At 46.9% G+C, this 19505-nt stretch overlaps 1 protein-coding gene across 2 annotated transcripts in view; it reads left to right on the top strand.

The window, feature by feature from the left end:
- Positions 1-19505, top strand: part of RASGRF2 (Ras protein specific guanine nucleotide releasing factor 2) — an 888178-nt gene that overhangs the window by 603943 nt on the left and 264730 nt on the right. For both annotated transcript variants that reach the window (XR_003852277.1, XM_029574148.1), the window contains exon 17: positions 7730-7819. Coding sequence is in view for 1 of the 2 variants with exons in the window: in XM_029574148.1 (XP_029430008.1) it covers positions 7730-7819 (90 nt within the window). In the remaining variant the exon portion in view is untranslated. The remainder of the gene's footprint in view (positions 1-7729; positions 7820-19505) is intronic.

Raw genomic sequence — 19505 nt, 5'->3', positions numbered from 1 at the left:
CATAGGAGGCAATTGGAACTGCTGCAAGGCTCCTTTCAATAGCTTTTATTCATCTTGCCATTCACAAGGAAAATCGGGAAAGCCAAGCAATGGCAGGTTTACTTTCAAAAACACTAGCATTTCCATCAAGACCGGTGACAGCCTTGAGCGGTGAGGGCTCATGATATCCCCTGTCATTGAAAAAACACGTTCACTGGGCACACTGGTTGGTGGACATGACAGATATCCTTCAGCCACTTTGGCTAGGTGTGGCCAGACAGTGGACTTGTGTGCCCAATATGCCAGCGGATCTGTCTGCGTGTTCTCTATCAGCTCTGAGAGATACCGTGTCACTGACAGCTCTGCTGCTGTCTCCTCCTGTGCTTGGGAGGGCTGAGAGTCACTCAATCCAGTTACTTTCTCTCTCGCCCGTTGCACAACTGATGTATCTTTATGGCCAACATGCCTTGGGCGTTCTGACGTTGAGGTGGACGCACTAATAATAGTATCTGTCACTGACACAGTCCTTCTCCTGCCAGGGCTAGCAGCAGCACAACTCTGTGACGTGCCTGCTGTTTCCACCTGTGCTTCAAGCCTAATCTGTCTCCGCCTATGGTGCTCCTGTTCACGGACCTGTGCTAACAACAGCTCCTTCACAAATGACAGACAATTGGTCTGTAGGGCGAGTTTACCTTTCACACGGGGATCACAGACAGAGGCGAGCATGTATGTGCTGTCCTCTGTTAAAGGCCTTAATCTGTCTTTCACCTGCTGCTGCAAAACGTCCACACACTGCAGCACCTCAGCAGTCATTCCCTCTTGCCGTTTAATGCCTTCCAAATGGTCATCCAGGAATTTCACTATAGGGATGATGTCAGCCAAGGTGGAACTTCTGGAACTCAGCTCCTCCGTGACGTCCTTGAAGGGCTGCAGGATTTTTACCAGCTGACTCATGACTAACCAATCGTGATGCCCTAGGGGATTCTGCACACCTATGTCTATTGTACCAGAAAGTTCATGAAGGGGTGTCTGCAGCTCCAGTAACCTCTCCAGCATCATAAAGGTTGAATTCCACCGGGTGGCAACGTCTTGAATGAGACGCTTCTGAGGCATATCCAAATCAGTCTGCTTTTCTCGGAGAACCTGCCCCGCCCTGACACTTCTGTGGAAGTGTGCTGCTATGTTCCTGCACTTGTGTATTAACCGACGCAGGTATTCAGTCTCCTTGTCCTTGGACTCCAAGCCCAAACCTGACTTCACTACCAGATGCAGAGTGTGTGCAAAACATCGGATGTTCTTAAACCGCCCATCGCTTATTGCCTTAACCATGTTTGCACCGTTGTCTGTGACAAAAAAGCCTGCCCGCGTTTTACTGTCTCGCTGGTGTACTTTCCAGCTCGCCAGCATCTTTCTGATGCATGCTAGAATATTGGCAGCGGTATGGGAATGGTCCGTCAGGTGGGTGTTCAGTAAAGCCCACCTCCACCCTGATGCTTGTTCAGTAATAGAGCTGCTGGCTGCCCCTGCCTCTGCCATGTCCCACCAGTGTGCTGTCAGAGAGAGGTAAGAGTGTGCAGCATTCATGGCGGTCCAGATATCGCAGGTGAAATGCACTCTTCCGTCTGCCTTTCCTAGCAGTGCTTGCACGCGACTGACACAGTGCTTGTACAGGCTGGGGATGACCTTTCTACTAAATGTGGTTCTGGAGGGGACTTTGTAATTTGGAAGTACGACCTTCAAGAAACGTTTGAAACCCACATTCTCCACTAACTGCAGGGGCTGGTCATCAAGGGCAATCATTTCCCCAATGCTCCTGGTTACTACTTTTGCGGCTGCCTGCCTCCTACCCCGGGATAGCGTTACCGCACTCCACCCCATTTCCTCCATTGTCGCTTCTCCCACATGTCAGTGGGTTTCTGGCCTGCCGCCTGACTGCTAGAAGGGTATGAGGGCGTGGGCTGACTCTGCTGCTTTCCTACCACTGCACCCTGGTTGGAAGGGGAAGGGGTCCCCTGACGGAAAATGCTACCATCCCCAGATGGCAGTAATCTTGTTGGGTGTTGCCTCTTAATATGATACTCCATGCCAAAATTTGACAGATGTCCCAGTTGCTTGCCTCTGCTAATATCCCTGGCACAGTAATTACACTGAGCATAACGCGGGTCTTCTGTCACTTTAAAATGTGCCCAGATCGCAGATTTCTTTTGTGATCCTCCTCTCTTTCCCGCCCTGGGGGTGGATGGTGGCACTGGAGTTGAGGTACTACTGGGTGTGGGTGGTGCACCCACTGCACCCGGCGAAGCAATGCCAGCGGGGGCAACAGTCACCCTCTGTCTCCCTTCTGACAGCTCTTCCTCCTCCTCGATATCAGTGGAATGTCTCCCCTGCCGCAGATTTCTGGAGGTGGAGGCTAAAACAGGACTAACTGACAATTCTACCGAAGATTGCTCAGGTATTACATCTTCCGTTTCTGATGAGAATCCCATCCAAGAAGATTCTTCTTCTGAATCAGAAGCTAACAGTGCCAGCGCTACCTTGTCACCGCGAAGTTTTGCAGGACACTTCTGTCCCCTGGCTGCTCTTGGGTGTGTAACTTTTGTCTGGCTAGACTCTGCCTCCTCTTCACTCTCCTCCAAAACTACAGTGCCAGAAACACGTGCTGGCGATTGCAAAGTTTCATGGTCTGATTTCTTTTTTTTTGCCATGGAACTGCCATCCCCTACAAAGACGTTTGATTGCGACAGTTGCCTTTTTACCTGTACTGGTGGTGTTGTGCTGGTGTCTTTTGCGGTGCCTCCGCTGCCATTCCCACTAAGTCGCTTGCATCTCCCTTTCCCTAACATTATGGATTTAATGTCAATGAGTACTAGTGGTAACACTGCCCACTGTCCCACAATAATAATGTTCGGTCAGTTTAAAATAACTAAATTAACAGACCCACTCAAGAAGAATGCTCAGTCTGTTTAAAATAACAAAATGAACGGACCAAGTCAAGGACAATGCGGTTAAGTCTGTTTAAAAATAGCAGATTGAACAGACTCGCTGAAGGCCAATCTTCACTCTGTTTACAATGCCAACTGCCTCACTGCCTGCCTGGCAATGCACGGAATGTGTCTGTCTGTGTGTGTGCAGTGAGTGCACAGAGAACCAGCTTCCTTTTCAGTAGATATGAGGCAGAGTACTGCCAGTGCCAGCCCTGGCACTGCCCACCCAGCACTGAACCAGTCAAGGACAATGCGGTTAAGTCTGTTTAAAAATAGCAGATTGAACAGACTCGCTGAAGGCCAATCTTCACTCTGTTTACAATGCCCACTGCCTCACTGCCTGCCTGGCAATGCACGGAATGTGTCTGTCTGTGTGAGTGCAGTGAGTGCACAGAGAACCAGCTTCCTTTTCAGTAGATATGAGGCAGGGTACTCCCAGCCCTGGAACTGCTGCCCACCCAGCACTGAACCACTCAAGGAGAATGCTTTTAAGTCTGTTTAAAAATAGCAAATGTAACAGACTCGCTGAAGGGCAATGTTCACTCTGTTTACAATGCCCACTGCCTCACTGCCTGCCTGGCAATGCACGGAATGTGTCTGTCTGTGTGTGTGCAGTGAGTGCACAGAGAACCAGCTTCCTTTTCAGTAGATATGAGGCAGAGTACTGCCAGTGCCAGCCCTGGCACTGCCCACCCAGCACTGAACCAGTCAAGGACAATGCGGTTAAGTCTGTTTAAAAATAGCAGATTGAACAGACTCGCTGAAGGGCAATCTTCACTCTGTTTACAATGCCCACTGCCTCACTGCCTGCCTGGCAATGCACGGAATGTGTCTGTCTGTGTGAGTGCAGTGAGTGCACAGAGAACCAGCTTCCTTTTCAGTAGATATGAGGCAGGGTACTCCCAGCCCTGGAACTGCTGCCCACCCAGCACTGAACCACTCAAGGACAGTGCGGTTAAGTCTGTTTTAAAAATAACAATTGAACAGACTCGCTTAAGGCCAATCTTCACTCTATTTATGCCCACTGCCTGCCTGGCAATGCACGGAATGTGTCTGTCTGTGTGTGTGCAGTGAGTGCACAGAGAACAAGCTTCCTTTCAGTAGATATGAGGCAGAGTACTGCCAGTGCCAGCCCTGGCACTGCCCACCCAGCACTGAACCACTCAAGGAGAATGCTTTTAAGTCTGTTTAAAAATAGCAAATGTAACAGACTCGCTGAAGGGCAATGGCAGAGTACTCCCAGCCCTGGAACTGCTGCCCACCCAGCACTGAACCACTCAAGGAGAATGCTTTTAAGTCTGTTTAAAAATAGCAAATGTAACAGACTCGCTGAAGGGCAATGTTCACTCTGTTTCCAATGCCCACTGCCTCACTGCCTGCCTGGCAATGCTCGGAATGTGTCTGTCTGTGTGTGTGCAGTGAGTGCACAGAGAACAAGCTTCCTTTTCAGTAGATATGAGGCAGAGAACTGCCAGTGCCAGCCCTGGCACTGCCCACCCAGCACTGAACCACTCAAGGAGAATGCTTTTAAGTCTGTTTAAAAATAGCAAATGTAACAGACTCGCTGAAGGGCAATGTTCACTCTGTTTACAATGCCCACTGCCTCACTGCCTGCCTGGCAATGCACGGAATGTGTCTGTCTGTGTGCACTGCAGTGCACATAGAACTAAAGTAGATATGAGGCAGGGTACTCCCAGCCCTGGAACTGCTGCCCAGTGCCCACCCAGCACTGAACCACTCAAGGAGAATGCTTTTAAGTCTGTTTAAAAATAGCAAATGTAACAGACTCGCTGAAGGGCAATGTTCACTCTGTTTACAATGCCCACTGCCTCACTGTCTGCCTGGCAATGCACGGAATGTGTCTGTCTGTGTGCACTGCAGTGCACATAGAACTAAAGTAGATATGAGGCAGGGTATTCCCAGCCCTGGAACTGCTGCCCAGTGCCCACCCAGCACTGAACCACTCAAGGAGAATGCTTTTAAGTCTGTTTAAAAATAGCAAATGTAACAGACTCGCTGAAGGGCAATGTTCACTCTGTTTACAATGCCCACTGCCTCACTGTCTGCCTGGCAATGCACGGAATGTGTCTGTCTGTGTGCACTGCAGTGCACATAGAACTAAAGTAGATATGAGGCAGAGTACTCCCAGCCCTGGAACTGCTGCCCAGCCAGCACTGAACCACTCAAGGAGAATGCTTTTAAGTCTGTTTAAAATAGCAAATATGAGGCAGAGTACTGCCAGCCCTGCCTGGCACTGCCCAGGATAAAATGTACAGACTCACTCAATAAGAATGTTCTTTTTTTTTTTTTCCCTAACAAAGAATCTGTTCTGTGTTGTCTATCAAATCTGGTTCTGTTCTGTGTTGTCTATCAAATCGGGTTCTGCTATCTTTTCTGCCTCAGCCTGCCTAAGCCCACCCTGCACGATCCCGATCCCGATCCCACCTCCCCACTGAATCGCTGACAATGTCCGTCAGTCCTCGTGCTGCTGCTGCTTTTATAGTGCTGCTGGCTCGTCAGGAAATCCTCAGAGAAGCACGGAATGACAGCGCGATTCGCTGCATTCAGTGCTTCTCTGAAAAGGTGAACGCAGATTCGCTGCGTTCCGGTATCCATGCCGACCTGTCCCACCCTTTCCTGTGAGTCACTGAGACTCACAGGACAGGGTCAGACAGGTTGGCATGGTTCCCGCAGGGGCGCCGCCATTTTCAGGTAATCCGGGGCTCCGAGCTCGAGTCGCAGGTAATGGCGGCGAGAAAGCGCGCGCATGGCGATTCGCCGTATCCGACATATCTATGTTCATTTATGTCGGAAATCTGCTCGTATACGCCCCATCTTTTTTTTAAGTTAAAAAAAAATATTGAGTTGCGTTTTCCATATGCGGTCAATCCAAATGCACATCCCTATTATCTGCAGATATGGAGACAAACAGGAATACCCAAACCGTCCAGTCCTGCTGATGACCCCGGCAAGTCAAGCCATTATAGAAGCAGGAGTCCTTCCTGAGTTCCCATACCTGGTTATTCTGGGAACCCTGTGGAGCCAGCTCACAGGGAATCAGGACAGCCCACCCAGGGGTGGGTCACAGGTGAAGAAGAGCTGGGAAGTAGCCCAGGCATGGCTGAATGGCCTGGCCTGACAATTCTGAGCTGAGAGAGAGGGTATGTGAGGGAACATATAAGAAACTCCCTCAGAACACCTTAAAGGACTGGTTAAAGCTATCTGCACCAGTCCTCAACTCCCAACCCAGCAAGGAATTATGGGCTGGATTATTGCAAGCAGGAATAAGAGGTCAGGCCCAAGGGATGAGGGAGGCCCCAGAGAGAGACAGAAGCCTTGAGATAACAAACCAAGTTACAGTTGTTTTCTTGAACTGCACAAACCAGCTAAGTTGTTTTGTTTATTATTGTTTACCAGTAAAGACGTTTTTAAAGATTTTTGCCAGAGTCCAACCTGGAATCTGTTCTCTGGCTAATCCTGTCCGCTTGACATCACAGACCCTTTACATTACATATGCACTGAAAGTTTCTTAAATTAGTAATAATTATTATTCTCCACATATTTCTACATCTATTCTTCTTAACAGAAAGTAATACCCTTAGCAAAGAAAATCGCTGTTGGTGTGTATGTATGCAGAATGACAGTTTCATATGGAATTTAAATCTCCAATCAATTGTGGAGTGCTGGGGCCAATTTAACATTTAGAATAAATAATTTATAGTGCAAAAGGCACTGTGCACTTATGTAGGTGCCAAGGCTCATTTGGCATTGGTAAAGGTTCTTAATGTTTCATACTAGTGGAAACATCTGCTACACATTCTACTTACCTCATTTGTTCTCATACAGCTTGTAATGACATAGCAACCGTTATGGAAAGGGAGCCATTGTATGGATGATATCCATGGACAGAAACCGTCCATTAGAATTCTGAAATTCAAATCCATCTAGAGTGCATCCAAAGAAAAATTTAAAAATGCTTTTCAGAAAAAGACTGTAAGTAGTACCTGACACAGGTTTCTATTTCTGCTGCTACAAGATGTCCAAGATAAACCTCTCTGAGGTAGCATTTTCATTTTGGCCTGCTTTCTTCAGGTGAGATTTAGAATTGGATTGTATGGCCATGTAGACATGCAACTCAGATCTGAAATTTGTATATAGACCTACTTGCTTGAGAAAATATCTCTTTTTTTTCCTGTTTTTGTATGGCTGTTTTCACCAGATCAGCCACATAAAATTGAAGTTTTAAATAGATATATATTTTGCTATCTTTCAAAGTTGTCCTGAAATTTTGCTGTGGTTGTTTTGCATCCCCATGTGCCGTACTTTAAATTGACTTCAAGGACTACTGCCATCATACAAAGGGATCTGCTACATGTATTATTGTTGAAAGCTGCAGAGTAGGAAATCTGGGTTAGTGGATGTATCTTTCAAAGCAGCAATTAAATTAATTATAGTACTTTTTATAGCTATTTGTCTCAGTAAAATATAACCTAATAGGAATTTCATCCTAGGGTCTTCTGCCAATATTTATTACACCATAGTCTCCGTCTGTCCCTTTCAGATACACATTTGTAGAGCTTAAGAGATGTTACCTATCTTCCAATAAATTACAGCTGTTAGTACAGTAGCTTCTTTGTTTGAAGTTCAGTGGTGTGTGTATGTAGGTATCCAATATATGTGTGTGAGACAAAACATTCATTCCTTTTATTAAATGTCAAGAAGAAGACAAATTCTTGCTAATGTCAATGCCTATTTGGTCCCTACAGTACAGACTGCTGACACTGCCCGCTATTCTGTCTCTCCTGCATCTGCTTTTGCCATCGCTACAGCTGCAGCAGGACATGGAAGTCCACCAGGTGAGAGCAGTCGAGTTCAAGAAAAGTTTAGACGGGTTTCATTAACAGGTAAATTTGTCCCACAAGTATATTCACCTCAAATATAAAATTAGAGTTTTATTTATTTATTTATTTAGCATTTTTTTATATAACGAGGTTCTGGTAACAATGTTACTAATCACTTCGGTTTACATATAACATGGAAATGACTTAACAAGTGAGTCTTACAGAGAACAAGGAAAATGAGGAACTTGGAGAAAATTGAAATAAATAACACATTATAAAAAACATCAGTTTAAATAACAGCAATCTTATATACTAGCGATTAGAATGAATCAATCATGTATCAAGTAGTTGAAAATTGGCAAGAGGGATTTGCAATTAATTCTAGTATTATTAAACGAAGTGGGATAAAATGAAATTGTCCAGGAAGGGATGGTGTTTGTATCTATGGAGGAGCAATTTGCAAAACTATGCAGGTAGTGGCATAGTCTGCGTTGCACCAGTTCTCAAAGTTAATGTATGACATATTTTCCTTTTCAAAATTGCTTTGGAAAAAAGTACCTGTATATTTGCACCTGCATGTCCTGCTGGATATGATTTCCCTGAAAAGCAATGCACGTCACTTTGAAAGTACAAAACTGTGCACGTTGCTCCCTCCCTTGACCTACATCTACCTCCTGAGTCCACTTGCTTTTTCCACGATAAAAGTATGCATGTTGTTGATCATCCCTTAATTTTACCCATGAACAAGTTGGGCACTTTTCAGACAACCTATTTACCTCAGTAAATGTTTTTTGAAAATTGCCCTCCTGTTGGGGCATCTCCAAGATGCTGTAATGCCTGCATTCATATGAGCTATGTCCCGATACATTGTTTCATAGGTTGTGGAGACCATACACACTGCCTTGTGTATGCAAAGCATATAATAGTGCTACAAAAATCTCTAGGTAATATTGGGTATGTGCAATTTAAAATGATGAAATACATACAAGTCTAAAATAAATTTTATTATAAAGGAATAGAACTGCATTGCCAGTTTGAATTTTATCCTCTATAGCTTCTTCCACAGGAAGAGTAATTTTCAAAGAGACTTCTGAAAGTATAACAGTGTTTTGCCTACAGAAATGGCCATTTTTGAAAATTTCCCACCCAATATGCATGTAAAATTATGTTCATATATCCATTATGTGCATAATTTTAAGCATATCAGGAGAAGCATTCCAGAGTCTGTGTGAGGTTTGCATTTACACACATAGGGGTACATTTTAAAACACAGCGCGTGCGCGTACTTTTGTTCGCACACCAGGCGCAAACAAAAGTACGCCGGATTTTATAAGATACGTGCGTAGCCGTGCGTATCTTATAAAATCTGGGGTCGGCACGCACATGGAAGTGCACATTTGTGCAACTTGCGCGCGCCGAGCCCTGCGCGCGCTGCCCATTCCTTCCACCTCCCCCCACCTTCCCCTCCCTTCCCCTACCTAACCCCCCCCCCCCACCTCTGTCGCACAAGTTACACCTGCTCGAGGCAGGCATAACTTTGCGCGCGCTGGGCCGGCTGCCGCGCGCCATGTTCTGGTCCGGGGGCTGGTCCGGAAGCTGCGGCCACACCCCCGGAATGCCCCTGGGCCGAAACCACGCCTGCGGCACCACCCCCGGATGACACGCCGACCGCAGCTTTTGTGAGATAATTTTCAAAGTGAACTTAACGTGCATAAGTTCAGTTTGACAACTGATGAAATTTATTAATATAACAGCCTGCAAATTTATGTGGGCTGTTATAAAATTACCCCCTTAGTGTTCACAGGTTTATTTACACATTGTTTAGAAACTGTACAGCCTATAGTGGAAAATAAAATTCCATAAACAATCGCTGCTAAACCATGAACAAGATTTTGAGGGTGATTGAGATACTGTGATTGCTAACAAAGAAGACTATTGCCGTGATGAGTTGTATCATTTTAGATATTAAGAAACATCCATGGGCTGGTCCTTTGGCTTGGGCCACAGGGTTGTGGTTCAGGAGATCCATGTTCAGAACCTCTGTTCATTATGGCCTTTAGGTTTTGGATAATAGGAGAGAGAAGGATGAATGCTGTTTAAGGGAGCAGCATCTCCCAGGTCAGCAGTGGTGTTGAAGAGAGCCTGCTAGGAGGAAATTCCCCTTCTCCTCTAGATTTTCTAGGGCTAAGGGGACCAGAATTGCCGTGTCTTGGAGAGGGAAGAGGATAGGAAACAGCAAAGAAATAAATCCATGTCGCTTCTGAGGGCTATTTTATAGCCATTTACCTGGGTAAATTAGACTGTCTGAAAATTGCTCTCTACCCCTCTAGAAGTATGTGTGGGCTTCCATAGCACACATACTTTTAACTGGCTTAAAAATAGATGCCCCTGGAGTAGCAATGTCTAGGTCAAGTGGAAGAAAACAATGTATGTATTGTACACAGGATTTCCAAAAAGTATATGTGCTATTTTACTCTTCCTTCCACTACCTGCACAGATAAGCAAGTGCTTTTAGCACACGCCCTTTATGCTACCCAACTCATTTCCCTTTAAAAATTGCCTACAAGCTACACACTGCATACTTTGCCACTACGGTAAGTAGGCTGTTCTGTCTGCTGCCCTTTATAGTTAAGTCTACAGTGAGTGCTTTCTATTGGACAAATTGCAAAAAGGTTTCTGTAATACTGACAGTCTTCTTCAGTGAATGATTGCTAGCAAATAGCTTTCCATCAGGTTTTCTGCCCCCCCACCCCCCCCGGCAATGTGTAGCTGACACCGGTGTCAGAGCTGGACCCTTTGGTATTGTCCACTTTGTTTTTAGGCCCATGCTGGACCACCATTGACTATCCTGCAGTCAGCTGCCATACTGGATCACCAGTGACAGTCTCTGAACCCCACCTGGCCCATGCCGGACCACCAATGACAGCCTCTGGAACTACCTCCCATGGGAACAGCAATGCAACTGCTGTCAACTGCCATGCCAGACCATCACTGCCAGTCTCTGAACTCCATCTGGCACACACCAGACCACCAATGATTTTTCCTGAGGTAGGGGGCACTGTCTCAGGAACCACGTCCCATGGAAAACAGCAAAACATCTGCAGTCAATTGCCATGCCAGACCACCAATGAAAGCCTCTGGAACCACCTCCTATGGGAACAGCAGCACAACTCAACTTGTAGATCTTAGCTGTCAACTGCCAATGGTAAACTGGAGTGGCAGCGCTGCTGCCACGGATGCTGGTCTCCAGATTTCTGCTTACAACTGGATGTCAACCATGGTGTGATCTGCACAATTGCCATGAAGGGTTTTCCTAATGCACTGTCTTCTTAGAGCTGCATGGTAGGAGAGGTTCTATTTTACAGTGGTGTGGTTCCAGGTAAGACCCACTCAGATGCCTCATTTGAACCATTGCTCGCCACACCACTGACGCTGGTCCCCTTCTATCCTTCTTTATGTATTTGCAAGCCAACATTCTGTGCACTACTAGGCACTAAGTAGTCAATTTCATGCCCCCAAGTTCCATTTCTAACTTTTGTTTTTCTTTACTTTTTGCAGATGGGTGCATCATTGGTGTTCATCACTGCAGTTTGTAGAAATGGTGGTTCCACTCCTGCTCCAACTTCTAGCGCAGATATTCTTTCATTCGGATGCTTTGTCTCTACATAGATGCTTTTCCCACTCATCTCTGACATCACTGGACCTGCCACCAATGCTTGTCTCTTCTATTTCTGTATTTACACTCCAATATTCCACAGCACTATTTTAGCTGGTTCTCCAGTGGGTACTTTAGTTTTGTATTTCTTACTTTCTTTTCTCTTTCGTTTGTAGGTGGGTGCATCATTGATGCTCATCACTGCAGTATGTGGAAATGGTGGCTATTTCCTGCTCTTCCTTTCAACGCAGATGCTTCACCCACTTAGATGCCTCATCTCTGTCAGTGCTTCTCCCAACTCAGACACCTTATTTGAGCCATCACTTGCAACACTGCTGATGCTGGTCTCCTCCCCTCCCATGGGTATGTATACACCAACATTCCTGTGTTCTATTTTTGTGATTCCACAGTGGGCAATAATAGTAGGTCTCTAAGCTTCTGATTTGCATTGATCACTTTTGTTGTTCTTTTCCCTTCATTTTATAGGTGGGTACATCTTCATCAATGCTCATCACTGCAGTCTAAGAAATGGTGACTCCATTCCTGCTTGCTTATTGCAGCTGTTTTGCTGAAATGGTGGATCAACTACATCTTTTCCTTTGGATGGGGAATACTTTGTCCACTTTGCAGGCTGGCATCTTGAGTCTTCCAAATGTTTCTCCAGTTTATGAACCTGTTGATGAAATTTGTGGACTTTTGCTACATATGCCACCTTCTATTTTATGTGCTTACTTTGAAGTCAATCTTAAATTTATACTTGTGCATTGCTTTTGAAATCAAGTAAACACTCTGAAAATTTTACTTGTGTCTTGTTTTTTATTTTCTGGTTGCAAGTGGGTTGCAGGCCTTTTATTTCCTCCTTTTGGCCTGGGACAGTCTGTAAACCTCAAACACAATCAGCCTGTGATAAGAGTCATGAGCCCATCCTTGGCCCAGTGGTTTCCAGGCCTGTGTTTCACAGGTGGCTCAGGCCCTGCATTCATGGGCAAGAGGTTTCTAAGGCCAGTCATTGAAATCTCTGGCTCAAGGATACAGGAGCTGTAATGGGTGACCCAAGGATCACAGAATTGTTATAAAATGGAGTCACATGAATGAAGAATGAGACCTGTCTTTCAATAAAAATGTCACTTTTTTTAAATCGCTTTTAAAATTGGACGTATTAAAAACATTTTAAAAACCAGGTACATGACCACAGTGCATATTAAAACGCATTTAAAATTTGAACATGGCATTCATCTTCCTTAGGGTTTGCACTGATCTGAGAAGAGACAAATACTGGAGTTAGAACATGATCTCTTTCACCATCTCCCTCCCACCATGTGTTGAAACGTACCTCCAAAATGGTCGATGATAACCCTGAGTCAGAACTCATTTCCCCTTGCTGTACTGTCTGTCTGCAGCAGGGTCAAGCATATTCGGCTCTGGCCTCATATCTAGATCCACATCTTGATGAAAGCCATGCCAGATGGCGATATTGTGAAGCATAAAGGACACCTCGGTCATATCTGCCACTTTCTCTGGCGAACACTGTAGTGTCCCTTCAGAGTGATAAAGGCTGCAGAATCAGCTTTTCAAAACACCAAATGTACATTCTGTGATTATTCTGGTTCTCATGTGTGCCTTGTTATAACGGATTTCCGCTGCTGTTTGTTGTGCAGACAAGCGCAAGCAGCCATGCTTTCCAGATGTAACCAGCATCTCCTGCAAAAGCACTGAAAAGTGAGAACTATTGCTTTTGGTACCTACCACAGAGAGCTTACATTGTAAATTTTCAACTAATGCTTGTGGCATTCACCCCAGGGAGTTTACATGTATAACAGAATAGTACGCACTTTACACCTTGGAGCAGAAAGCGTGTACTATTCTGCCTTTGGTACCCACCCCAGAGAACTTACATTTGATTGTATAGAGAAATAGTATGCACTTTTGGCACCATGCATCAGAAAGTGTGAACTATTCTACTTTCAGTGCCTTTCTGCGCCGCCATTTTGCCGCCATTTTGCCGCGAATCGTTTTCCGTACGGAAAATGGCGCCGGCAGGAGATCGCTCCCGGACCCCCACAAGACTTGCCAAAAGTCCAGCGGGGGTCCGGAACGACCTCCTGCAGTCGAATCGTGTTGGTCTATGGCCGCCGCCATTTTGCAAAATGGCGGCGCAGAATGGCTCCGGCTGAAGACAACACGATTCAATTGCAGGAGACCGTTCCGGACCGTCGCTGGACCCCCAGGTAATTTAAGGCATTTGGGGGGGGTTCGTTTTAGGGTGTTTTAGTGTGCCGGTTTTCCTGCCCTCCCCCTGATTTACGATTTTTTGACGATAAATCAGGGGAATTGGTATTGTATCGTGGCCCTAACGATTTTTGACAATTTAAAATATATCGGACGATATTTTAAATCGTCAAAAAACGATTCACATCCCTACTATTTCACATTTACAAGGGAATTTTAAAATCATTTTCCCACCTTTAGCTTCAACCTCTGCTCTAAGTCCAAGAAACCTTTTCCTTTTATCTTGAGATTGTTTTGATAAATCTGGATAAATCCAGATTCTACTGCCATGGAAGGATAGTAATCTATTTTTCATATAGGATTTAAAAACTAAATCTCTATCCAAGGCAAACAAGAATGACACATGTAAAACAGATCTATTTGTAATTACAGTATCAACATTAGACTCTATTATCTCAGTTAAATTCAAAGTGTTTTGAGCATCGGTATTGGCTAATGTGGATGCTCCTTTTGGGGTTACATAGTAAATCTTAGAGAAAGTGGGAATAGTAGTTTGGGGAATCTTCAGAATTTCTATAAGATACTCCTTAAACATTTCATATGGCGATACCAAATCAAGTTTCGGAAAGTTTATTACTCTAAGATTTAAGTATTTAAATGTATTCTCCAAAACTTCTAATTTCCTATCATATACTATTTCTGCACGTGCAAATTTCTGCTGCCAAACTTCTAAATTACCAAGTCTCTTATCAATTTGTTGAGTTTTAATGTCCACATTTGACATAGAGCTTTCCAAATTCTCAAATCGTTGATTAGAGTTCATTGTTATTCTGGAAAGATTAACCACTGCTACCTCCAAAGCTTTTATAGCATCCCATAGATTGTCCATGGTTATTTCGGCTGGTTTATCCAAACGCAATATATAACCCTCCGGGCTTCTTGGTTCATTCCTCCCCATTGTAGCTGAAGTTCCTTCCCCCATCTCTGAAGATTTATTACATACTTTTAATGAATCAGAGGTAATCTGCGAAGGTGGAGGCGGAGTGCTTGGAGCCCCGGGACTCAGTGACGTCATCCATTTTCACTTTAAAAGGTCTTTGTTTTCTAACCTCTAACGAGTTAGGAAGGAACTCCTTATGGACTTGCTTCGGCAGTCCATGCTACTTGCAACAACGATCCGAGTCAGCCAGGGGAATTCTTCTCCACTGCTCGGCCTTTTCAAACTTACCAGGAGTACCCGCTCCACGGGGGCTCCGCTCTCTCTTCTTGATTTCAGGTTGCCAAGACGGGATCTGGTACTCGCGCCTCGAGGACCTACGTCCCTGAATACTCAGAAGACTCCTCATTGCCTGGAAGTGATCACAGATGTGAACACAGTGAGTTCTATTGTAGATAGGAATCGGTACTCGCTCCACGAAGGCCCACATTCCTGTATCTCTGAAGACTCCCTTCTGTCTAAGACGCTATCCCAGGTATGGAGATCGTGAGTTATATTGGCAAGATTGCAGATAGGAACCAGTACTCACTCCACGAGGGCCCATGTTCCTAGAATCCTTTGCAGACTCTTCTACTCTAGAAGCCATTTCATATACAGCTATTGTGAATTCTTATTACAGACTGTTTATAGAAACCAGTGCTCGCCTACGGCTCCTGTTCCTGAGTGTACTGAAGACTCTCTGTGGCATAGAGACCATTGCAGACATCTACTATTGTGAGTGTACCATCTTGTATCCAGTATACCCTGTCTACTCACTACTTCTAGTCTCTCTACAGCTCAGTAACCCAGAGATTATAATTCCAGTATCAGAAGGACTTCAGCCCTGCCGGACACAGCGACTCACTACTGCCACCACTGGTGGTTCAGCTTCCAGCCTAATAAAGAACTATTTGTGTTTATTTCATATTCCAGCCTAGCCGGTGGTTCCTCTCAGGATCTCCTCCTGGGGGCGCTGTCATCTGCCCTTCTGTCTCTGCAATGCCCCAGCAGTGTTTCAAAACCTCATGAATGAGGTTCTACGAGAAATGTTACACACATCAGTAATTGTTTACCTAGATGACGTACTAATTTACTCCAAAGATCTACAGACACATCGCCAGGACGTTCGTCGAGTTTTACAGAAGTTACGGGACAATCGGCTTTACGCAAAACTAGAGAAATGTTTATTTGAACAAGAATCATTACCCTTTTTAGGGTATATTGTATCCTCTACGGGATTTCACATGGATCCTGAAAAGGTCGCTGCCATAAAGAATTGGCCCCAACCGGTGGGGGTGAAGGCGCTGCAGAGGTTTCTTGGGTTCGCCAACTTATTCCACATTACTCCCAGTTGGTGGCACCCTTGACGGCACTTACCAAGAAGGGATCAGAAGCAAGGAATTGGACTACGGCCACCCTACAAGCCTTCCAGAAACTAAGAGAGGCATTTCTCCAGGATCCATGCCTGCGGCACCCCGATCCCCAACGACAGTTTATTGTGGAAGTGGATGCCTCCGACGTGGCCTTTGGGGCTGTTTTAAGTCAAGTATCCCCTAGGGGGAAACTCCTGCCCTGTTCCTACTTCTCTCGGAAGTTCTCATCAACAGAAAAGAACTACGGAATAGGGGATAAAGAATTACTAGCCATTAAATTGGCATTCGAAGAGTGGCGCCAGTGGTTGGAGGGGGCACAACAGCTGGTGATTGTTTATACAGACCATAAAAACCTGGAATACTTATGCCGTGCCCAGCGTCTCAACCCCTGGCAGGCCAGGTGGTCTCTATTCTTCAGCCGCTTTGATTTTCGTCTCCGCTACCGACCGGCTGATAAGAATGTTCGAGCGGACGCTCTCTCCCGTACCGCTGAAATGGAAGATTTGCCAGATCCACCACCGTACATTCTTGATCCGGCCAAGGTGCTCCTCGCGGCTACCAACATGGTCCCAACAGACAAGACTGTGGTACCCCTCAGACTGCGGAAAACAGTTCTTTCCTGGGCACATGACTCTAACAGCCGGTCACCCGGGAGTAGCCAGGACTCAGGAATTACTCTCAGAATATTACTGGTGGCCATGTTCGCCTCTACGTTAACTCTTGCCCAACCTGTGCCCGACAGAAGACTCCCGTCGGCTGCCCCTGGGGCCTTCTTCAGCCTTTGCCGATTCCCGCGGAACCATGGACTCACTTATCCACTGACTTTATCGTAGATCTGCCTGCTTCAGAGGGGAAGACGGTGATTTGGGTTTTCATAGATAGATTCTCCAAGATGGCCCACTTTGTGCCCCTCTCCAAACTACCTTCGGTGCCTGAACTGGCGAATTTGTTTACGCGACATATCTTTCGCCTTCATGGGCTCCCTCTCCACATTGCCTCGGACAGGGGTTTTCAGTTTACGGCACGATATTGGCTGAGCACTGTGTGAAAAGTTCGGGGTTCAGCTTGACTTCACCACCGCTTTCCATCCCCAAGCTAACGGGCAAGAACGGGTAAACCGGACCTTGAAGGCGTTCCTTCGTGCCTTTGTGGGAGACCTGCAAGATGACTGGGTGGCCTTGCTTCCGTGGGCTGAATTTTTTTATAATCACCACAAGCACTCTTCCACCGGCAAGTCCCCCTTCTACACGGTCTACGGCAGACGCCTGCGGCCCCCTTTACCGGTACCAGTAGATGTGCCGTCTCCCACCGTGCAAACCACTGCCCGGTTACGCCAGATCTGGCATTCCACCCGGAAGATAACCGCCGCACGCTGGAGTATCATGAAGAAAGTGGCCGATCGCTTGCGACGGCCAGCCCCAGTGTTCCTTCCTGGTGAGAAGGTATGGCTGAGTACTAAATACCTTCGTCTACGGCTTCCTTCGATGAAGTTGGCTCCTAAGTACATTTGGCCCTTCACAGTTAAGGACAGGATTGGGGCTGTCTCCTATCGCCTTCAACTTCCACAACGTCTTCCACGTTTCCTTGTTGAAACCCTTGGTCCTTTCTCCGTATCATAAGAAGGCACCCACACCCGCCACACCTATGGCGCAGGAAGATGCCATCTATCAAGTTAAAGACGTGCTGGATGTACGGCATCATCACAGGCTTTGGGAGTACCTTCTTTCCTGGGAGGGTTATGGTCCCGAAGAGAATTCCTGGGAACCTGGATATTCCCAGGATATTCCTGGGAATATCCTGGACAAAAACCTCCTCCATCAATTCCATTTGGATCACCCAAGTAAACCCAGACCTCTTGGGAGGGGGCGTAGGAGAAAAGGTACTGTTGTGGTCCCGGGCCGTGCCCCGGTCCCTCCACCTACCTCGGGGGCAGCCTAGGCCGTTTCGAGCCTTCCCTGGGTTGTTTCCAGCAGGCCCCGGGCCTGCAAGCCTTCCAGCGCGTCTCTCCCTCCTCGGGACCTTCCAGCGCGTCTCTCCCTCCTCGGGAGGGAGAGACGCGCTGGAAGGTCGCGCCTTCAAGGTCCGGTTTACCCGTTCGCTTGTGGATGGAAAGCGGTGGTGAAGTCAAGCTGAACCCCGAACTTTTCACACAGTGCTCGCCAATATCATGCCGTAAACTGAAAACCCCTGTCCGAGGCAATGTGGAGAGGGAGCCCATGAAGGCGAAAGATATGTCGCGTAAACAAATTCGCCAGTTCAGGCACCGAAGGTAGTTTGGAGAGGGGCACAAAGTGGGCCATCTTGGAGAATCTATCTATGAAAACCCAAATCACCGTCTTCCCCTCTGAAGCAGGCAGATCTACGATAAAGTCAGTGGATAAGTGAGTCCATGGTTCTGCGGGAATCGGCAAAGGCTGAAGAAGGCCCCAGGGGCGGCCGACGGGAGTCTTCTGTTGGGCACAGGTTGGGCAAGAGTTAACGTAGAGGCGAACATGGCCACCAGTAATATTCTGAGAGTAATTCCTGGGTCCTGGCTACACCCGGGTGACCGGCTGTTAGAGAGTAATGGGGGTGGGGCCAGCCTTCCCTCCCTCCTCGGGAGGGAAGGCTGGCCCCGCCCCCTGATGCGCACGCACGGGGAGGAGCCCAATTTAAAGGGGCCAGCGCGGGAAAAACCTCTCCTGGACTGAAGATGACGTCAGACGCCCTCAGGGTATAAGTACCCTGCAACTAGCACTCTTCTGTGCCTTGCAACAAGGTTCCTGGTCTTCGGCCTGCTGTTGCTGTGTTCCTGGTTCTCTCTTCGTCCCGCTTCTGCCTTGCCCTCCTCGCTGGATTGATTCTTTTGGACTCCGACCCCTGGACTGGCTTTGGACTGCTCGCTGGACTACGACCCCTGGATTGGCTTTGGACCGCACGCTGGACTACGACCCTGGATTATCTTTGGACCGCTCTCTGGACACCGACCCCTGGACTGGCTGCGGACCGCTCTTTGGATTCAGACTCCTGGACCGTCTTCTGGATTATCTACGACATGCTGGAGGCGCCAGCCGTCCGGAACCCACGACCTACAGGAGGCGCCTGCATCCGGACCATCTTCCACCTTCAGGGAGTCGCCTAAGTCCCAGCGGCCGTGTCCTTACGGGCCCCTCCTGGAGTGACTTTGGCTTCCAGGGTGAATCTCCAAAAGTCCCAGCGGCTGGACTCCTAAGGGCTCCTCTCGGTCTCCAGGGTGAAGACTCTTCGACTACCGGGGTCCAACGTCTGCCATCCTCTCAGTGGGTACAGAGTCCTTGGTCGCATAGGACTCCACCGTGGTCCAGTACCTCAAAGTGCTCAGGCTCTCTGAACCGCCTCCTGGTTGGGACACTTGCTGCGGACCCCACAGCACATCATCCTCTGTCCCAACCGGCCCAAGGTTCCACGAACATAACAAAGTTAAAATCCAGGAACACCCATGCCCTACCC

The sequence above is a fragment of the Rhinatrema bivittatum genome, chromosome 1 (genome assembly GCF_901001135.1).
Source record: "Rhinatrema bivittatum chromosome 1, aRhiBiv1.1, whole genome shotgun sequence".
Lineage (NCBI taxonomy): Eukaryota > Metazoa > Chordata > Amphibia > Gymnophiona > Rhinatrematidae > Rhinatrema > Rhinatrema bivittatum.
Note: the sequence above shows the minus strand (reverse complement) of the source record. Positions and strands in the feature narration are given on the sequence as shown.